Source organism: Pelodiscus sinensis, chromosome 6, assembly GCF_049634645.1.
Source record: "Pelodiscus sinensis isolate JC-2024 chromosome 6, ASM4963464v1, whole genome shotgun sequence".
Classification (NCBI taxonomy): Eukaryota; Metazoa; Chordata; order Testudines; family Trionychidae; genus Pelodiscus; species Pelodiscus sinensis.
Genome location: NC_134716.1, coordinates 80,349,913 through 80,373,100, shown reverse-complemented (window position 1 = coordinate 80,373,100; position 23,188 = coordinate 80,349,913). Strand labels below are relative to the sequence as shown.

General features: G+C 42.0%; 1 protein-coding gene across 3 annotated transcripts in view; it reads right to left on the bottom strand.

The window, feature by feature from the left end:
- Positions 1-23,188, bottom strand: part of SSBP2 (single stranded DNA binding protein 2) — a 315,521-nt gene that overhangs the window by 214,054 nt on the left and 78,279 nt on the right. For 2 of the 3 annotated variants that reach the window (XM_075932203.1, XM_075932205.1), the window contains exons 2-3: positions 13,326-13,387; positions 10,103-10,187 (exon numbers count right to left, since the gene is read on the bottom strand). Coding sequence is in view for 1 of the 3 variants with exons in the window: in XM_006124333.4 (XP_006124395.1) it covers positions 10,103-10,187; positions 13,326-13,387; positions 20,438-20,510 (220 nt within the window). In the remaining 2 variants the exon portion in view is untranslated. Of the gene's footprint in view, positions 1-10,102; positions 10,188-13,325; positions 13,388-20,437; positions 20,511-23,188 lie in introns of all 3 variants that reach the window. The other variant, XM_006124333.4, reaches the window with a different exon arrangement.

Sequence of the window (23,188 nt, the reverse complement as noted above, 5' to 3'; positions counted from 1 at the left end):
AGTACACAGTCAACTTCTGGAACTCCTTGCCAGAGGATGTTGCAAAGGCTAGGACTTTAACAGTTTTCAAAAAGAGACAGATAGATTCCTGGAGGTTAAGTCCATCAATTGCTATTAGCCAGGATGGATAGGACTGGTGTCCCTAGCCTCTATTGGTCTGGAAAAGGATGACAGGAGAGGGCTCATGTGATGATTACCGGTTGTGTTCCCTCCCTCTGGGGCATCTGGTATTGACCACTGTCAGCATACAAGATACTTGGCTAGATGGACCTTTGGTTTGACCAGTATGGCCGTTCTTATATTCTTACTCTGCAAATATTGGTGCAGTCCTCTTACAACAATATGATTAAAACAGGAGACCAGTGGATTGTGTGTCATGGATGCTTACGAAAACTTAAAGTGTCAATCTGTTCCAAGAATGAGGCTTTAGGCTTAGTGCATGATTGTAAAAAGTGTCATGTCTTTATTTATGGAAGGCTAATGTTAGCAATATGGAAAGCTAATGTTAGCTGAAACTGACCTACAAGCCATTGGTTGTTATTGTGACAAATAGTCAGGCAACTATCACACCAAAAAATATCGAGATCATTTTTTTCACTAAGAAATGTGTGATTGCAAATTGAATACAAACATGGAAGGTATTCAGAAGTTGCAGAGCAAAGTGCAGTGGAACGAAGTCCACAGCTAGAGGTTGTACATGTATGTTAATTTGATTAAAAACACCTGTCTGTACTTCTATGAAATGAGAACTGTGACGGTGAGAACAATAGCTCAAGATGAGAACCTGAAGAAATTGATTAAAGCTACCAGCACAGGGTGACCAGGACAGCATGTTCCCAGCTGCTATCACTAATTTGCCCAGCAGGGAGGAGAGTGTTTGAATTTTGGTTAGACATCAGCATGGATGTAACTGAAGTTACAGAGTTACTGAAAAGAATTAAAAAGATATATAAAGGTTATTTAGAAATTTAAGAAAATCTGTGAAAGGCTAGAAAGATTATATACTGGCCTCAGTGAACAATGACATTGAAGAAGCTATGTTTGTAGCGTGTGCCAAAACTACAAGTAAAATGAAGACGATGAGTCTCATGTTGGTAACAGAGGACAAGTTGGTCCTTGGAGCCATGTAGGCATAAATGTGTTTACACTGACTAAACAAACATAAGTATTTGTTCCACATTATTATTCTTGTTTCCCCGTACAGCTTTATTAGAAGATACTACAGCTAAACAGGTATTTGTACAAATTGAATGTATTTTTGCTGGGCATTATATTCTGGCCCTCTCAAAGAAGGTATTCTGTAAAATACATTGACATGTGCATTTCTTCACCTTGAGTCTTTCAGCAGCCATCATAAAGAGTTAGTTGCACATGTAAATATCCCACAGACATGTCACCTAGTAAGAAAATTAACTTAAAGGAGGAATTTTATACTTGTTAATGGCATTTTTCTAAAGGATGAAGGTAGTCACATGTGAGTAGACAAGAGCACCCAAAGATTTTCCAAGCACCTGTCCAGATTTCCTTAATGCAGGGGTGAGCAATCATTTTTTTTCCAGGGGCCACTTCAGAAATTTTTGAAGTGGCCCCGGGCTGCACTGGAAGAGGTGGGGCCTCAGGCAGAAGGGGTGGAGGCAGGACACTTCCTTGCTTCCCCACCCACAGACCATGATTGGTCTGGTGGTGGGGGAGTGAGTGAAGTCTTTGCCCCCTCCCAGAGGTTCCCCATAGGTGCTCATGCCCCTATCAGTGGGAAGAGACTTTGTGCGCTCCCCGTTTTGCCCCCAGGTCAATCAGGGCTTGAGGGTGGGGGAGTGCGTGAAGTCTCTTTCCACCCTGCCAGAAGCGTGTGGTGCTTCTAAGCATTGCTCGCACCTTGCAGGGCAGAGGAAACTTCATGACCTTCAACTCACCCGTAGGCCCTGAGTGGGAGCGGAAGGGTCTCCGTGGGCCAGATCATCCAGCCTGTGGAGGCCCTTTTGCCCACCCTCCCTTAAGGTGTTTTTTAGCTTCCAAAACATATATTTAAGGTTCATAGGTGAGACATATCTGCTAGAAGTAAAATTGGTCAGAAAAATAAAAAGTCTCATTTTAGCTTAAATTGAACATTTATACAAAAACAGCATTCTTTCCACTCAACAGCATGGAAGCATTTCTCATGAACAGAATCAAGAAGGACCCGGTCAAAAGCTAAGGCCACAAAAACACATATGGCCAGTAAAATGTGCATGTGGAGGAACAATCTGTTCCATCTTGCATTTAACTCTGTGACATTGTGTGAAAGTTTCCTAGAAGAAGAACTTTGTAAGTGCAAAAGCTTAACTCTCTCACCAACAGAAGATCCAATAAAGAATTACCTCACCCACCCTGAAGGAATTTATGTCATTCTTCTGGTTCTCTTCTAGAGAAGAAATGCTTCTTTCAGAAAAGGAGAGAACAACTGCTTTTAGTGAAGTGGCCCTTAGCCAGTATTGGACAAAGCAGATGTTGTGCAAATCAGGAGGCCACCCAAATATTCTACAGCCACAGAAATCACCCCTTGCCACAGAATTGTTTCAGAATCTCAACTTTTCAGTTAAACATTTAGTTTGTAGCTGTTATGATTCTTGAGATAATTTTGAAAACATGAATCAAACATAACGTTATGAAGGATTGTCTTCTTCAGTATGTAGTGACAGTACTGAGGAGTGTGATCTGTCTTATTCATTTCAGCCAGGGTTCCACATCCTCCATGGCCATGGAATTTTGCATTTCTTTCACAATGACACTGAGTTCAATAGTTTCTCTGTAAAATTCACCATTTTGCTGCAGCCAGAGGCCTGATATTTTGTTCTCTGCCTGTACTTTCTGCTTGTTCTCCAGATTACTCATAGGAGTGCAGTCGGCTTGGCTTCCCGGAGGGGTTCCTCCTCCTTCGTGTCAGTGGGCGGCCACTCCGCCCCACTACAGTATCCCTTTAAGCCAAGCCCCCACGTCACAAGTCCATGCCCAACCTTCAGGCGGGCAGAACATAACAAGGTCTGCGTATCTATCCAGGCCCCATCCTGATTCAGGGAGGGCAGCAAGTCCACAAAGCCCCGGTTTGGGGGATACACCAAGCCCAGGTTCAGGGCGTGGCAACGGGCAATTTATGGAATGTGCTACAGTATTTATTTAAACATAAATTGCAAATACAGTCATATACATGTATGATATATATATCTCTAAGTACAGAGTCACATAACTCCTACAACAGAGAAAAAAGATTCAATCTGCCGGATTAGGTAGACTTGATATCAGTTAAAAGCTTCATGTATACATACCATTTTCAACTATAATAATGTAGAAGACTACCAAGACCAATCATGCTAATTTGTGTCCAGATATTTACTTAATAGTAGCAAAATGTATCCAGTAATTTTATGACAAATTAAATAATGAAACAAACCTCATTAGTTTGCTTCATTAAATCTTATCCAAGAATACAAAAAGATATATATGACATAGTTTCCCTGAAATTGTGATTAAGATACTATAAATATTTAACACAGAAAATGATTATGTCTTTTTCTAACCAGTACATCAGTACATTTTTTATAAATTTACAAAAAGCTGGTTTGTTTGAGTGAGTAGTGCAGAACAGATCATTACAAATTATTCACTTACCCTGCTCCCACATCAAATGTTCCTGAACCTCATTCCTTTTTCTTAAAAACGTGAGTAAGAAAAAGCCTATAAAATTACTGACTTCATCCTATTAAAGTATATGTTTTAAAGATGATCCTGTAGGATAAGAACCAAAGAGCATTCTCACCCTAAACAAGAATCTCCCACACTAAACAAGAATAATTCTCTAAATCCAACAAGGTAATATGTTACCTATTAGCCCTGTGCTCTTGGGAGTCAGGGAGTGACATTCATGGAAAACCATACTACCCCCCACTTCCCCTAAGCCTTTGCTAGAATCAGACAAAGCCATGAAAAGACCAGGGAAGACACACCTAAACTAATTAAGGAAACACCCCAGCCTCATCTGCATTGAAGACAGAACTCATTAGCATACGGAATGGAGACCAGCTCTTCCAAGGCAGGAACCGCAGTGAACTATGGGATACCGAAAGCAGAGAAGCACTGCCTGATGGAAAATCTCTACTCCAGATGCTAAAGAACCCAGGCCTGCTCACACCCAAATTAGTCATTATTAGACCAATTCTAGTAACGATCCTATTGACATATAAAATACTGAAACTGCCTAGTTGCATTGTGAGCTTGTTCAAGGAACATCACCCATAACCAGGGTTGATCAGTCTCTATTGTCTCTCCTCTGTCTCTTTGAACTATCCCTATAAAAACTCCAATCCTTGCCCCAAGAAAAACTGTTTTGATACCTGGATTTAAACTGCATCAGTTCCATTGAGACTTCTTCATCTCCTGTCTGATCGTGCTGGGGGCTCTGTTCTGCTTGTCTCCTGGCCTCTGGACCCCCAGCTACCATCATTATCTGGGATCAGTGCAAGCTCCATGGAGTGGTGAGGTCTCTCTCTCTCTCTCTCTCTCTCTCTTTCTCTCCTTCTGTCCCTTCCTCCCTCCCATCAACTACCTCTCTAAGCATAGCCTCTTGACCCTGCCCTATGTAAACTGTTATATGGTACCTAACATTTGTGATCAGTTTCAATTTAGATTTAATATTGTAACTGTTAGATTTAATATTGTAACTGTTTGATATCTATTCACTACTCAGAAATAAATAACTTTCATTGTTAAGCTGGTTGTTTCTCTCTCTTTCTTTCTCTTTCGCTCACTTTTCCTTAAAGGGTTGTTGTTTTGGCTTCCCCATTCACTCTGCAACAACGCTTCTTGTACCCAAGCTAAAGATCCCCGTAGTGCCCAAAATCCTGTGGGGTTTGCTCATCGTGTGGTTTACCGGTGAATGACTCTGGTGTGAAAGTGGGGATCGGGGGTGCTGAACCTGGGGGCACGAGGATGGCAGTTTAAAGTGCTCTTTAATTCAGCCCACTGAGTCCAAAGGCACATGAGGGTGCAGTGTGGCATTGCTGTTAACCCAGCCTGCTGAATCCAGGGTCATATGAGGGGGTCAGCTTATGAGTGCTGATTACCCAGTCCTCTTAGACGTGCTCTGTTAGTGGGTGTGAGTGTCTGTGTGTGTTGCTAAGGTGGGAAGAACCCCATCCTGAGGAACCTAGTTCCTGCAGGAGAGCTCCAGTGGGAGGGGGAATTAGCAGCAGGGAGAATTCAGCTACATATGAGAGCACAAGTAAGCACAAACAGCACACTGATAGAATGGTTAACCTTTTCCCAGTCCCATAAGAGTAACCCCGATAAATGAGCATACCCCAGAGTATTGGGCAAATCTGGTAACGAATAGGGATGTAAAATCCCATTTAATTAGTTAAACATTATGTTTAATCGATTAACCACATAAATGGGGGCACAAAAAGGCATTGCTCCAGCTGGGCTGAAGTGTCTCCACTCGCAGCGCGCTGCTCCAGCCAAGCTCGGCCCACCATGGATAGGGGCTGCTCTGGTAGGACTGGAACACCTACTATGGCCAGGCTGGAGCGCTCCTGCCCCCTGCTTTGGCCAGGCCGCGCCCTGCTGGAGCACCCCCACCAGTGGTGCGCTGTTTAAGCTCGCCCATGCCCACCACAGAAAGGGGCTGCTCAGGCACATAAAACATAAGAACAGCATTGGTCCTGTTATACATCGTAATCATAAGTACAGAAAGTCAACTTCAATTCTGGAAACCAGTGAAACATCAGATTCACGTTTCTCTGACACTAAAGGCTAAAACACAACCCAATAACACAGACTGAAAAAAAAACCTTGCAACAACTAATTATCACTGTTATACTTCATGAGAAAGCGCAAGTTATAGTAGGTAATTGCAGAAATAGCAAAATGCATCTATAACATAGGCACAGTTTATTATAATAATAATAATAATTAATAGTGCCTAGCCATTAATCTTGTCATTTTACATCTAGCATCTGTAAAACAAAGCTCTATATTTTTACTTTTGTTTTTTAAGGTGAGAGACTTCAAAAAGCACTCCAGCAATCTCAAAATATCTCAAATTAAAAAGGTACTGTAAAGCAGGTTGACATGGAAAGGACATGCGTAGATCTTGTTGTATGCTGGTTGACAGACATATAGGAGCATACCACATGTCTTACTTCTTTCTTCCCTGATGTACTTTCATCAGACCATAGTTCACAGTAACTTGACTAGCCATAAAAATACACATCTGTTTCATGCAAAAGACTTACTTGATTACTTTTTTGATATTTTTAAAATTATGACTACAAAAACCAGGCAAAGCAAAATGAGCAATCAGACTGAGGCTATGTCTAGACTACAGAGTTTTATCAGATAAAGGTCTGCAAATTGCGCTCCACAATTTGCATACCTTTTTCTGAATTCTTTTTTCAGAAGAGGTTTTTCCGAAATTTGGCCCATCTACACTGAGCCAAATTTCAGAAAAACCTCCACTTTCGGAAGTACCCTTCTTCCTCATGAAACGAGGAAGACGGGGCTTCTGAAAGAGTGCGTCTGCTCTTTTGCAAAAAATGTCGGAAGAACAGACACATTCCCTGGACATAGTCTAGACCGGGGTGGCCAACCCGTTAGAGTCATAGAGCCAAAATAGCAGTGGACAGAGCGCGAAGAGACACATATCAGGGCAGAAAGTTTTTGTACAAAAAAAACCCCCAACCAACCAACCAGCCGTGCTGGGAGAAAATAGGTGCGGTACACCATTCCAGGGAGGGAGCTCCAGGCTGGACAGTGTTGAGGTCAGGTGGAGGGTTCGGGTGCTGAGCAAGCTGCAGGCTTGTCGCTGTGAGGGTGCAAGAGTTTGGACTGGGGTACATGAGGGGCTCAGGGCAGGGATACTGGGAGTATGATGGGCTCAGGACACAGATTTGCAGTGTGTGGATGGTGCAGGAGTGTTGTGGCAGAAGACTGGGGATGTGGGGATGCAGGAGTTTGGGGATGTGAGAGGCTTAGGACAGGGGCTTCCAGGGTATGATAGGTTCAGGTTTCGGGTCTCGGGGAATGCAGGAGTGTTATGATGCTGAGGCTAGATGGGGGCTTGGCCTCAATTGGGGGCTTGTTGGCCAGGCTTCATTTTTAAATAATATATTACGTCAAACACTATGTGTTTCAGCATTATCTTTATTTATGAGGGGTGGGGGACCTGTTTTGAGTCAGGGGTCATTGACCCATAGAAAAGTCAATCGGGGCTACACAAGTGAGATGCAGAAAACAACCCCTCCAAAAAACCCCAAGCCTCACTAATATGGCCCCAACTGTGCCAGTGGGGACAGGGGACAGAGTGTCGGAGCAAGATGCTGGAGCAGGTGGCAGGGGACAGGGTGCTGAGAGGGAGGAGTTTGTCCAGGGTAAGGGGACAGGGACAGCTCGACCGGTACCTGGGGATCCCGGATCTAAGGAAGTGTGTGGGCTGCTCTTCCCCTCCCCTCTCTTCTTTTCCCCTCCCATAACACCTGGCGCATTTCCTGAAACACCAGGTCTGTCACTGGGCCGGGGACATCCTCCACCCTGCTGCCTGCCTCGCAGGGTGTGTGTGTAGGAGTCCCAAGACCGCATGCCAGCTTCCACTTCTCAGGAAGCGCGTGCTTTTCCTCTGCTCCCCATGACAGCCGCGTGCTTCCTGAGAAGTAGGAGCTGGCATGCAGTACCAGGATTCCTACTCCCTCCCCTCCCCTTCCTCACCTCTTCCTCACCTCTCCCCTCCCCAGCCCCCAGAGCCAGCTCCCCCTACTCTAATCCAAGTCTCCTCCCCTTCTCTCCCCCAGAGCCAGGCCCCCACCCTACTCTAACCCAATCCCCATCTCCACAACCTTATGCCCAGGTTCTGGAGCCAGAGCCAGAGCCGCTGCCACCACCATGCGCATCTCCCCAGGCGATGGGGCACGTGCTCTGAGCGGCCGGCTTTGAGCATGTACTGGCCGGGACGCTGGGATGCCATGCGCACCCCCCCCACACACACCCAATCCTCTCCTCCTCTTCCCCAGAGCCAGACACCTCCCTTCCCTGCTTGTAAACCAATCCCCCCCCCCAACCTTATGCCTGGGACCCAGAGCAGAGCCGCCACTGCTGCTCCCCAGGCGCTGGGCGCATGTGCTGAGCGGATGGCTCTGAGTGTGTGCTGGCCAGGACGTCGGGATGCAACCTGATCTCCCTCTCCTCCCTTCTCCAGAGCCAGGCATCTCCCTCCTGCTCTAACCCAATCCTCCCCCTCTCTCCCCATCTTATGCCCAGGTCCTGGAGCTGGAGGCACCGCTGCACCTGGAGCCGAAGCTGAAGGCACCACCACTGCCGGTGCCAGCGCTCAGTGGCAGGCTGCTAGCACATGCAGGCTGGACGCTGAGTGAGACTGACTCGGCCTGCATGTGCAGGATATGATACAGTGCGCTGCGGGCCATGAGCAGAACGGCGTGGGCCATGAGCACACATGCGGCTCAGAGCAGCCCAGCCATGAGAGCGGCTGACCTGAGCCATTCTGGGTTCGTCCCGGTTCCGGCAGGAGCCGCAATTTTTTCCTCCACGAGCTCCATGGTAGCTCTGAAGACCCATTGCCCTGTTATGTGTTCCAAAAACAAGTACAGTATGGACAGCTGCTGTGCAAAATTATTGATGCTGTCCTGCTAACTATCCACAACCATAACCAGAAAGGACAATTTAAAGGGGTGACATTAGGATAATGCCTACATAGTCCCTGGTCTTTTTCTAGAAGATGCTAGTTAGTGCTAATTTCTACACAGTCTCCTGCCAACTAGAAATGGAACCAAGATCATCTCTAGTTCGAATACTGTAAGATACTGAATAGTCGTCAAATGATAACAATTTGGGACAATATGCAGGATTCAAATGGGTAACACAGAAATTAAAGGATCTTAAACTCATGATCAAACTTTTGATCCATCCAGACTTTGCCAAATTCATGCTTATTAAACAATCTGTCTACTTCACAATTATGTCAGAAAATATAATTTCACACAAAAATTTAACTGAAATTAATGGTCTGACAAACTGAAAAAAAGACTAAAGAAACTCATGCTTTAAGACTAATACCTTGGCCAGATTTTTGGCTCCACTTACAGCCTCTTTGTATCACCTGGAGGCACACAGGGGCCATAGCACCCTCTTAGCCAGCCTTCTGAGGATATCATAAACACAGATGAAGTAGAACTGCAACAGCAGCTCTACTCCCTCTCCTCAGCCTCCCTCCTCTTCCCTTCCCTCCCCCCGCACACATAAGGGAGGTGACGGGAGAAAAAGGAATGTAAGTGCTGCATTCCAGATACCCCAGCTTCCGGCACTGCTCTTTTGGGCCACAGAAAAGCAAGGTAACTTTGACCAACTCTGAGGGCAGGTCTACACTATGGGGGAAGGTCAGCTTAAGGTATGTAATTCCAGGTACATAAATAACGTAGTTGGAGTCGACATACCTTGAGCTGAGCTAGGATGTCATCCTCACTAAGGGCAGTTGATGGGAGAAACACTCCTATCAACTTCCCTTATTCCTCGTGACAGTGAGCTACACCAGTGTCAATAGGGGTACCTTCAGCATTTGATTTAGTGTGTCCCTACTAGACCTGCTAAATCAAACGCCAGAAGATCGACTGCTGCAGCATTGATCTTCCTGGCAATGTAGATGTGCCATCAGGCTTGTGCCAGAAGCAGAACAAAGGGGCCTAAAAAAGTCACACACAGTCCTCCCCCGCTCCCTTTTCTCCTTATTCCTCCCATTGTCTTGCTCTGCTGGGTCAGATAATTCATCCCCTTGTATTTAACTCACTTCATAATACCTAGTATAAATATTGTAACATGATCTGCTTTTTAAAAAAGTCAAAGGACATTCTGAGGATTTTACTTCCTTTCAGGATGCAAATTTCCAAACAACATTCTTGTTCTAAGGCATCTATGGAAAGCAAATCTGAATATTTGAGATCAGAAAGCTGTAGGTCAGATATTCCTTCTTTTTTTGAATCACCACTGCGCAGACATTTTCCTTTGAATATAATAATCAGCCATACAATAAACTAAATACAGTAAGATAGATAGATATATAACTTACATAATCATGAAAGGCTTTAGCTTCACTTGAATGTTCACATGTTTCTCGTCTTTCTGGAGCTGCACAGTAGAGATCCCAAAATACACTACAAGTTAAAAATAATTAGTTATAAAAACACAAAGAAATATTTGTAATACATTGACCTTATAACTATATCTATAGATCACCTTCCATCCAAAGATCTCAAAACTCTCTATATATTAATGAATTAGGCCTGATGGATGATCTGCGAGGTAAGGTAAGAATCTTCTGAGTCTCTGAGGCGTGTGTCCCATTAAGGCCACTATAGTTTAATTCAAGAATATCAGCACTGCTGGAAGTTAGTGCACAAACTGTCAGAATAGCTTGGAACTCTGAATTAACCTCATATCTTTGTATGTGCCTAGATTAACTTTCACAAAACACTACACAGCACAGGCTAAAACTTGTCCAAAATCACACAGTACAACTGTGCAGGAAAAAACAGGAATAGTACCTAGATCACCTAAGTCACTGTACTGTGCCTTAACCAAAAGACAATAAAGTAGCATATATAGAAAGCCTGTGCCATTGATGGAGGATACATTATTGAGATCACAGCAAATGGTAAAATCCACAAATACTGGGGAGGGTGTTCCCAAAACAAAACAATTCAATTTTTCACATAAAATGTTGCAATATATTAATATTTACATGTAATAATGTAATAAACAAATGTAATATCTAAAATTTCCAGATACTGCATCATTGCAACTTCAATTTTCCTTTTAACTGTCAGGCTCCTTTACTAGCGGACACTGAAAAAGCATGCATCATATGTTTGGGCTGGTACGGGGCAGCACACCCTGAATATGCAAACCCACAGACAGCAAACCTGCAAATGGCAAAGGTTTCCTGTATATGGGTAAATATCAGAAGTGGAAAAGAATATCATGATATAGGTCTTGGCTTATAAATAGTGGGAAAAAATTGATGTCCTTGTCAGAGCCTTTTTACACTTTGAAAGGTAGCAGTATTTCAAAATAGTGTTAAAATACAATTTATATTCCTCTGCCTCTGAACTCTTTTAACAGGATTTAGCCAGCTGTTTTAACTAAATAAAATAAAGTGTTTACAGATAGAGGTCGAGATATTTAATCATTGCAGTCTCTCAGGGTATGTCTACACTACCACCCTAGTTCGAACTAGGGTGCTAATGTAGGCAACCGGAGTTGCAAATGAAGCCCGGGATTTGAATTTCCCGGGCTTCATTTGCATATAGCCGGGCGCCACCATTTTTAAATGTCCGCTAGTGCGGACTCCGTGCCGCACGGCTACACGCGGCACGGACTAGGTAGTTCGGACTAGGCTTCCTATTTCACGAGGAGTAACAGTAGTTCAGAATAGGAAGCCTAGTCCGAACTACCTAGTCCATGCCGCGTGTAGCCGCGGGGCATGGAGTCCGCACTAGCGGACATTTAAAAATGGCGGCGCCCGGCTATATGCAAATGAAGCCCGGGAAATTCAAATCCTGGGCTTCATTTGCAACTCCGGTTGCCTACATTACCACCCTAGTTCGAACTAGGGTGGTAGTGTAGACATACCCCCAGATAGATAGATATAATAAGGGTGATCATATGTGAAAAAGTATAGGGCACTCATGTAGCATACCTATCGGAGGTAATGGGCTTCCTGCACAAGAGATGCTGTCCTTATACATAATTATTTGATATAAGCCAACACAATAGATATTTACTTTGTAAGCCAACATCATAGAATTCTTCCAAATGAACATGAGCTTCCTTATTGATTTGACCATGTAGATATCAGCAGTAGATGTTAAAGGCTCCAATTCAGCAAAAAACTTAAAGGTGTGGAAAACTTTGTGTGTGTTCAACAAGCCAGGCCCTCCTTAACTAATTTGTAGTGACATATAGGTGCCCCACAGATGGCCAGCATCAGTTCCACCCATCAGAGACCCTTCAAATGCTATACCACTCTCTTGATTTGACTGCCTTGTCATAAAGTAATTTATTATTATACATATCTCAAAGACATAATCTAAAGTCCTAGATCATAATTCAAAACACCTCTTTTGGCAACCCATTCTGTTGTCTTTTGTCACTCTCAAATCTTCTTCAGTCTCCAATTTCCCTTCAAATGGAGGGTTCCTGGTTTATTCCCATTATCCCTAGTAGAGTGTCCACCCACCCTGTGCTTAATAAAATCTCATATCTCTCCTGTGTTCTTTTCCAGCTTCCTGTTCCTTGTACATGGGAGTGGCCACAAAGCCTCAAAGCCTTTCTCTGTGGCCTTCCTTCACCCCTGCATTCATGAACATTGGCGGTACTCCCTCTCCCACTCTGGAAGTAGTTGGGTTCCTTCAACCTCACTTTTCTCCCAGTTCCCTGCCCCTTATATAGGATGATATGGGTACTCCTTAGCTCTTCCTCTGGCTCTGAAGTGTCCACATCCACTTATCCATATTTCTGACTTGTTTCCAAGACTGTTTATATATCTCCTGAACCCTAATCAGGCCAACCCATAACACACTTGTACAGTCACCTTGTACACTGGCTTAAGTCCAGCCCTATTTAACAAAGCAATTAAGAACATACTTGAGTCATATTTTAACTTCAATGAGACTTAAGAACATGCTTCAAGTTAAGTATTTGCTTAAGTACTATAATGAATTGGGACCCCGAGGAGTAATGTGGATAGTATATTTTATGACAGGATAAAGTTGATCATCTCTGCTTGTATTTTAATATATTTTTCCCATATGAAAACTTATTTTAAATGTATAATTTACTGCATGAATCATAGTAAATAAAGTATCAAAACCTTTTCCAGTTCTAATATAATGTACTAACACCATTAACTTTGTAATACACTCTTTATCTCCACAAAACAAGGCTTTGGAAAAACAACTGGAATGAAGAATACCACAGGCTAAGACTTCAACTTGGAACTTTCTTAGAAAAAAAATATGGCTATGTTTCTTGGGTATGGTTTTTAGGAGATTCAGTTGTTATTAATTGCTTCTTCAATTATTTTCTACAGCAATTATTCTTGAAGAACTTAGTGAAAATTCATCTACATTTCTTTCATACCTCAAAAAGTTCCATAAAAAAGAATTTGTCAGTTTAAAAAAAAGATGAAAATTTAGTATTGTACTGTTCTTTTCTTTGCAGTTTTAAGCATAGTCATTTGACTCCCTCTTAACCTTCTTTAAGTGGAAGGAAAGAAAATTATTAATACTTACCACCACCAAGAGTGCAAGAATCCTGGGGGCTCCCCCAATGTGATGTTTTTTTCCCATCTTATCTAAAAGGAACAAAAATCAAGTATTTTATGCTTTTCCATTCAGTCTGAACAAGATATGTTAACTAAGCTACTAAGATAGAAAAGAAAATACATGATCAAGCAGTTGGAAAAGTATGTATCATCTGGAATTTGGGATGGCCACATAACTTAACATATCTTACCACCATGTACTCAGCATTTGTCATATATTTTGCAGAAAACCTATTTTAGACATGTTTTATGATGTTTTTAACATTCTGATTGGTACTACAATTTTTATCATTCTGCACTTCTGCTAGATGTTTTACTAAGTATAACTGTACAGGAATAAGAGAGAAATTAAAAATTATACATTTAAAATGCCAATACAATTATATACAGTGCACATGAGTCAGAGAATTTTAAGAAAAACTCAAGATGCTACAAGAGTAATCTTAATGACATAGCAGGTGGCAGTCTTCCCTCCAGTCTTCCCTCCAGGTCCAAATTGCACTAGTGTTTAACCAGATAATAACATTGTAGTGTTAGAGGTAACTGATATTCAACACCTTAGGGTATGTCTACACGAGCTCGTTAGTTCGAGCTAGGTAGGGTAATTAGGGCAAGCAGATTTGCAAACGAAGCCCGGGATTTAAATATCCCGGGCTTCATTTGCATGTTCCCGGGTGCCGCCATTTTTAAATCCCCCTTAGTCCGAACTCCGTGCCCGCAGCTACACGCGGCATGGAGTAGGTAGTTCGAATTAAAGATTAAAGAAGGGTTCTGTGAGAAAATTCCATTACAGTAATATTTTATTATTTTAAAAAAAAAAACTGTACACATTAAATGTGATTTTTGTTTTTAAATATGTGCAATTAAACTAAATGTTGATCTAATGACCTTGTTTAGCATTTGTTTATTATTATCCTTACTTATTTGTGGTCTACTTTTTCAGCTCCATATATGACTGTTATTAGGGGTTCTGCAAAATTATTTTGCATTTAAAAGAGTTCTGTGGCCAAATAAAATTGGGAAACACTGGGCTACAGGGACCTGATGACTGGTTCCAGGAGCCACATGGAGCTGGGGTAGGTAAGGAGCCTGCTTAGCCCCAGGCCCCACTGTGCCGCTGATTGGCATTTTAACAGGTCAGTCGGCAGTGTCAACCTGAGCCATCAGGGTTACTTTTCAACCAGAAGTTCCGGTTGAAAAACGAATACCTAGCAACCATATTGTGACAGAACCTAAGGAGATTCTAGGACTTAATGGCTTGTGAATCTCAGTTCTTTTAAAAAAAAATCCTTTAAAGAACATCATATCACAAAATCTGGGAGAGCTTAAAAAAAATCCTTAGGACAGGAGTCTCAAGCTCCTGGCATGTGGGCCAGCTCCGATGGATTCCTGAGAAGGTTAGTGGGAAGGGGAGCCTGTCTGTTACCAGGCCCAAGTTCCGTCCTTTCCCATCACCATGTCCTCTCCCTCCATGACATCCTGTCTCTCGAGCATATGTTTTAAGGATCATTGGTGGGGCCCTGGCACTGCACAGCATCAGTGGTCATACACACACACCCCACTTGCCACGGCGGGAGGAGTCATGAGCAAGCAGAGTGTAGTTAGCGCATCCACCCAGTTCCCATCCTCTTCCCCCACAAGGCGATGGTGGGAAGGGGAGGGGCTATGAAGCTGGTAACAGACAAGCTCCCCACCCGGCCTGCTGAGAGTGCCAGGCTGGAATGCACAATCACTCCAGTCAGGACTGGTGCCTGGGCTGGGAGTTTGCATCTATGCCTTAAGACATTATTTTAAGGACTTACTGATTACAATGTCAAATATCCAGATATCCTTTTTAAATTTCCCTTTCTCAATTTTGTCCTAATACTTATAGTTCCACTTCCTTGTACAGCTTTACAATCATTGTTGTATACATTCTTTAAATAGTTATAGACAGTTAGTCACCCTTAGCTAAGTTATAGACATTTCATTCTTTTAAGGACAAATTCTCAGCCTCACAACTGTTCTAAATTATTTTGACTTTGAATAGCCACAGGGACTATTATATTTTATGGGAACTGCTAAAACACATGAGTGCACTAGCCATGCCTTTTTCTCCTGCCATGCCTCCTAAGTTGGAACCAGAAAAGAAAGCAATGCCTCCTATTTAGCCTGCAAATTCTCTCCAGCATAAGAATCCTCATTTGGCCTGATCTGGAGGGTTTTTAGTCTCATTGCACCTATGAATAAAAACAAAAAGGACAAAGTATGGTGGAGAATCTATGCCTTCCTCTTCCCTTAGGGTATGTCTACACTAGCTTGTTAATTACAGGCAGTCCCTGGGTTACGTACAAGATAGGGACTGTAGGTTTGTTCTTAAGTTGAATTTGTATGTAAGTCGGAACTGGTACATATTGTAGGGGAAACTCTAGCCAAACATTTCTCCAGAGCTCAGTTTTATTCTCTCACACCTCACTTCCCTCAGTCCTTTATTCTCAAGCTGAGGTGTCTGCTGAGAAAAGCCGCCCCGCGTCTCCCTGGTCTGCTGGGGGGGGGGGCTAGCTTCACGTCTCCCTGGTATGCTGGGGGGAAGCAGCTAGTATGGGGTTGCCTCACCCCGTTTGTAAGTAGGGATCCGATGTAAGTCAGATCCATGTAACCCAGGGACTGCCTGTAATTAAATCCCGGGCTTCATTTGCAACTCTGGTCGCCTCATTTACCTACCTAGCTCGAATTAACAAGCTAGTGCAGACATACCCTTATAAATTAACAGTCCAGCTCACTTCATTTTTGTTGCTCTTCTCTCAGGGTACATCTACACGGCAACACTATTTTGAAATAACTAGCCCTATTCCAAAATAACTTAGACTGCCTCTACACAGCAGGCAGTTATTTCGCAATAGTGTCAAAATGCTGTCAAGCTGGAGGACTTTTTACTCCAACTCCTGTAACCCTCATTGTACGAGGAGTAAGGGAAGTCAGAGGAAGAGTGCTCTATTTCAAAATAAGTGGGGTGTAGACGCTCCCTATTTCAAAATCAGCTATTTCATAATAAGATACGTAATTAGGAGTTAAGCCCTGCACTGTAGACACACCCTCATTGTCCTCTACTATGTCACTATATTTCTCATAGCAAGGTGTTCAGAACTGAATGCAGTGATTCAGATGCTGCTGAACAAAATGTACATAGAAAAAAGTCTATCTTGTGATACAGAGATTCATCATATGTACCCCAAAACTGAATTAGTATTTGGACAGCCATATTTCATTGCAAATTGATATCTAATCTCCTATCCACTATCATTTTCTTGTCTCTTTCATCATTTCTGCTTGTCAGGATTCTCTGCCCCACTGATTTATCTGTGTTTTGGATTATTTCCCTTTCAAATATATTAGTGTACAGTTTACAAGGTGAATCATATTTTATTATTTTCAGCCTTGATCTCTAATCTTTCTATGTCACTTTATTTTACTTAAATCTTGTAATAATTGTGATTTACCACAATATAGTATCTTCTATCAATGCCATCAATGTGATGTTTACTTCTTCTTGTGCAACATTATTAAAGAAGATAAAAGAAGCCCAGACTCTTTCAGTATTTACCAGATACCACACACCAGTTCAATCTTAGTATTTATCAGGGCTGCCAATGGGGGCAGGGAAAGGAACAGTTGTGCCATGGTATGGCAATTAAAAAGGGTCCGGGTCTCTGGGTCATTTAAACTGCTGTTGGAGCCCCACACAAGATATAGACAGCTTTTCCAAAATTCAAATGTCACATCCAAAATATTCCTTTCATCCACTCACTTCGAAAATCTACCATAGAAACAAAACAAGCAACTTTTTATCTTGCAAAATGTATTTCTTATAAACAAACACTGTTTTTGCAAACAGTAATTATCCTGTTATTTTTTTTAATTTTCTCTTTTCCACCATTTTTCCACCAGTTTACTAGAGAGAGAACTTAACTGCTAAAAACACTCTTTTTTTTAAAAATAAACCAGTTACTCACCTTTTGTAACTGTTGTTCTTTGAGATGTGTTGTTCATGTCCATTCCAATCAGACGTGTATGCATGCGCATGCACAATAGCCAAAAAATTTCTCCCCTAGCAGCTAGCCGTAGGGTCGGTCTTGGTGTCTTGGTGTCCCCTGAAGTGAAGCTGAAATGACAGCCAATATAGAGCCCTGCCAAACCTACCCCTCCTCAGTTCCTTCTTGCCGACTACTCTGACAGAGTAACAATGTTGGACACGAACAACATATCTCGAAGAACAACAATTAAAAGGCGAGTAACCGTTTTTTTCTTCGAGTGATTGTTCATGCGTATTCCAATTAGGTGACTCCCAAATCCAAAATCTAAGAAGCGAGGTTGAAGTTCTTCACTGATTGTAGCACTGCCCTCCCAAAGACTGCATTGTCTCTAGATTGCTTCGTAATAACATAGTGTGCAGAAAAAAGTATGTATCGAGGACTATGCTGGTGCCCCGCAGACCTCCAGGGTAGGAAATTGGGCAAAGAATGCAATGCAGGAAGCCTGGGCCCTGATAGAGTGCGCTGTAAGCAGAGGTGGTGGTATCCCCACAAGGCCATAACACTTACGGATACAGGATACTATCCATGAAGAAATACATTGAGAGGATATTGGCTGGCCCTTCATGCTATCCACAATTGCCTCAAAAAGCTGAGGTGACTTTCTAAATGGACTTGTTCTGTCAGCGTAAAAGCACAACACTCTACGCACATCAAGAGAATGGAGGCTTTGCTCCTTATCACTAGAATGTGGCTTTGGGTAGAAAAGAGGCAGAAAAATGTCCTGACTCATGGAAACTGGAGACAACCTTTGTTAGAAATGCTGGATGTGGGTAGAGCTGCATTTTCTCCTTATAAAAAATTGTATGCAGGGGCTCAGACATTAGGGCTCTGAGCTCAGAAACTCTCCTTGTGGAGTTTATTGCAACTAGAAACACCAGCTTATAGGAAAGGTAGAGTAAAGGGCAGTGGCCAGTGGTTCAAAGGGGAACCCTGTTGTACTGTCCAAATGGAGAATCGCTGCCTTTCCAGCATGGTCTTTCCAGCTCTATAGCTACTCTCTCATAATCAAGCTAGGTGTGTATGGTAGGTGACCTGTAAAGCAGAGTAAGTGAAGACCCCAAAACATGCAATCTCAATTGCCAAATAACTGTTACTTAGCAAAGGTATAGGTGAGTTCACCAGGGTTCCACACAGCGTGCCAGCTTTGAAATGTACAAGACTCTTGTACATTTCAAAGTTGGCCGTCGCTGCGCCCCTGCCCCCTTCCATGGAGCCAGCGCAGCACGCCTCCTCTTCTCTCCCCTTGCTGCCTTCTTGTATTAGAGACAGTAAGGGGTGGGGAGGAAGTGACTAGTCAACTCGTGTGTCGACTATCCGATAATCTTTTATCACCACCGGGGGCTCTTGTGCATTTCAAAGCAGAAGTGCCCATATGGAGCTTGGGGTCAGCAAGGGATTCCACTCTGGCCCCAGGCTCCACGCAGCGTTCCAACTTTGAAATGTGCAAGAGCCCCAGCGGAGACACTTGTACATTTCGAAGTTGGCCGCCACTGCGCCCCTGCCCCCTTTCATGGAGCCAGAGCAGCACCTCTCCTCTTGTCTTCCCTTGCTGCCTTCTTGTATTAGAGGCAGTAAGGGGTGGGGAGGAAGTGACTAGTCAACTCGTGTGTCAACTATCCGATAATCTTTTGCTTATCAGATAGTCGACTAGTAGATTAGTTGCTTACATCCCCAGTGCAGAGGGGAACACTCTAACACCTATTCTACAACAACTAACTGCTAACTAAGACTGTTAAACTAAGAAGAATACACAATTTAAAACTATATTCAGAAGAATGAGACAAGCACTAATCAGTTTGCAAAGCAAGAGACAAGAAAGGGAAAGCTCTAGCTACCATCACTCGCATTGAGAGGAACAGATGACGATGGGTCAGAAGCAGCCTGTATTTGCAGCCATTTCAACGCCACTCAAGGAGGCACCAAGACCAACCCTGCTGCTAGGGGAAAAATTTTCTGGCTACTGTACACGTGTGTGCACACATGCCTGATTGAAATGCACATGAATAAGCATTAGAAGAACAACAAAAAGTTCTACCAGAAATTTGCTTCTCTAGTCTTCCAGCAGAAAGCCAAATATCCAGTACTGTTCAAAGTTATCATAAATAAAATAAATGTATTACCATTTGGATCTGTTTTACCTGGGACAACTGATTTTGAGATATGGAAATTTTCCAAGTTATTACCTTATCTGATCTTTATTCAATGCCATTTTTCCAAGCTCTTTTTTATTTCCCTCTTGTCAAACTTCTTTTCTTGTTCAAGAGAGATTTTAAAAAGGAGTTCAGTATTTCTGACACACAGGACATTTTTTCCTATCATAGATAAAAGTTGCTGAAAAAATTAATTTACCTGAATTGTCAAAAAAGTTTCAGAGTCCTTTAATGAAGACTCTAAAAACACAATTTATAACCATGGGATAAAAACAAAAGTACCATCAGGAGTTAAAAATTAGTTAAGCAATAGGATACAAGTAGTTATAATATATAATTGCTTCTTCAAATTAAGAGAAGTTGTTAATAGCTTATCTTAAGGATATGTACTGAAACCAGTCTTGGTCAACATTATCTGTGGTGTATATACAACAGAGACAGAGTCTGGAAATATATGGTGGTGTAGTAGGAAACATTTCATTGCCATGTGTTTGGAATGGCTGCATTCTCCAATGATGGTGAAACCATGAGTAAGTTATTCAGGTCATCCCAAATAAGTACTAATACAATAATGAATTCCCTTACTGCCATATCTGTTACAGGAAACAAGTGGGATCTTTATGTGGCGGAAGACAGGGAGGTAAGGGGTACAAATCTCATCAGTGAATTGTTGGATGAAGCTGGGAGTACCTTGTGCCAAAGAACTATGACCATCTGGTTAGCACAGACTTAAAAATCCAAGTTTATCAGTATAAGATGAAAACCACAGGGTTTTTTTATTTTTTAAAACACATACAGTTATTCTATTTGTACACATTATTAAAATTGGAAAGAGAAGAAAACAATTGGAAACGTACCTCTGATAAAAATGTCTGGGCAGATTTCTGTGCTCCTACATGGAGCAGATATTCATATACATACAGTGCTAACCTGGAAAATGAATGAACAAAAGGTATTCAGTATAGAAAATCTGAATGTTCTTTGCTCTGTTTTGGTTTGTTGCTCTTTTATTACAAATAGTCTCAGAAATTAACATACTGAAATAAACTATGTATGCTTCATTGCAGCAAATATCATGTACTAAAAGTGTCAGATCTACTATTATCTCAATTCTTAATTTTTAAACTAGAGTATGTGGGTCAATCATAGCAGAGCTGTTTAAATAGCACTTAACAAAATATTATTAAAAAAACAAATTAGTCTATGTCAATATTTTAATGATATTTTGGACAGATGCCCAGTTAGCTCATAGCATTTCAGTTACTGCTGCTCCATATTTACCCATACCAAGCCAAGGCTACAGTAAAAAAATACAACATATCCATAAATTATAAGCAACACTGAATTTTTTTAAAGCAAATTTTTACTTGTGGAAGGTATCAAACTGTTAGCACCCTTGGCCAATATCCTTTGTTTACTTACAGAACGTGTAAATCACAGACTGCAGCAGTAAAAGCATCCTTCGCTTAATCAATAATTAATGCACCCCCAGTTCTGTTGTGGAGGTTACCATCTCCTTAGGGGAAAGTGTGAATTAATCTTAAAATTCACTGAGTCCCTTGTATTTCTACTGAGATTGACATTAAAGGTGTCAGTTATGGTCATAGCTCTGGAATGAGCTCCACAAAAGTATACCTCCAGTCATGCAGATCACCACTGAAATCAATGAAGCTCTATGCAGAGCTCATTGCGTAATTGGGACAGGTTTTGCAAATACCTCTGCACTAAAACTAGGGCTGAGAACACTGTCTCACATAGTTCACTGAACAAGCATGAAATGGCAAAGTTCAGGCCCTAATAACATATAACTGAATTTGCATCAGTGATCTACTAATAAAAGGCTTTCTCTTCCACTACCTTTTCCCAAACAAATCATTCCTCTGCATAACCCTTCTTTTTTCCTCACAATGCAGCAGTTTAAGATCTTTCCGGTATATGTTTCTTTTTTTACATCTCTCCTGTAAAAACTGCTCTGCACAAAACTTGTATCTAAAATGTCTCCTCCCAAGAAAGGGAAGGGAGTTTGTCTAGTACGCTGAATAGACAAATAGAATATATTTCTCAAACTGAAAAAATGACTTTTTCATTCTGCATGCAATCTGAGAATTTGAACTAAATGCTGTCACTTTTTAAAAGATTTATATTAAAAATATGATGTTACTAAAAAGAAGATACAAATGAGAGACAAAGTCTGCTACTGCTCAGAACAGTTCATGTTGCCATTTGGTCAGCTAATAGTCAGAACCTGGAAAGGCACTAAGAGCTTGCTACAGTAATTAATAGTCTATAAAATAAGAAAATGTGAAATGTAAAATACGAAACTGTGAAATATAAAATACAAGAAAGGAATTCCAAATTACAGATTTTCCTTCATTCATACTTTGCTCGTAGTAGAGGGCTGTGTCTACACTGGCATGAATTTCCGGAAATGCTTAAAACTGAATACAGGCAGTCCCCGGGTTACGTACAAGATAGGGACTGTAGGTTTGTTCTTAAGTTGAATTTGTATGTAAGTCGGAACTAGTACATATTGTAGGGGAAACTCTAGCCAAACATTTCTCCAGAACTCAGTTTTATTCTCCCGCACCTCACTTCCCTCAGTCCTTTATTCTCAAGCTGAAGTGTCTGCTGAGAAAAGCCGCTCCGCGTCTCCCTGGTCTATTGGGGAGGGGCGCTAGCTTCGCGTCTCTCTGGTCTGCTGGGGGGAAGCAGCTACTGCGGGGTTGCCTCACCCCGTTTGTAAGTAGGGATCCAATGTAAGTCGGATCCATGTAACCCGGGGACTGCCTGTACTATTCCGTTTTCAGTTTTTCCGGAAAAGGAGCGTCTACATTGGCAGGCTGCTTTTCCGGAAAAGCCCTTTTTCCGGAAAAGCGTCTGTGGCCAATGTAGACGCGCTTTTCCGGAAAAGAGCCCTGATCACCATTTTCGCGATCGGGGCTTTTTTCCGGAAAAGACTACTGGGCTGTCTACACTGGCCCTTTTCCGGAACAGTGCTCCGGAATAAGGACTTATGCCCAAGCGGGAGCAGAATAGTTTTTCCGGAATAGCGGCTGATTATGTACAGTAGAGCATCGTTGCTTTTCCGGAAATTCAAGGGTCAGTGTAGACAGCTCGCAGCTTATTCTGGAAAAGCGGCTGATTTTCCAGAATAAGTGGCCCAGTATAGACACAGCCGAGGAGACTGAATACTCTATCTCCTATATTATGCACAAAACTATAGACTTGATTTTCCCTGTATGTTTTAACGAAATAAGGCCATTCCCCAAAAGGGAAAGAAATGAACTTCTGATAAAAATAATCAGGATAACTTTACACCTAAAAACATCTTTAAAATATTTCTGCACTGGTCCTTCAGAGACACAGAAGCTTTTTTACTTCATTGTTTTTTGTTTAAAAAAAGGATAATCTCTGTTGGATTAATCCACAATTTGAATACAAAAGGATTGATATGAGAATATTCCTTCTCCCATTACAGAGAAAAACAGGAAAGCACAACAACCAAAAGTTTATTGACGATACATCAGAATCATAATACTACCATATACCCAAAGCTTCAGCAAATATTGTACAAAAGTATCTAACATACACTGTAAGGATGTTAAAAT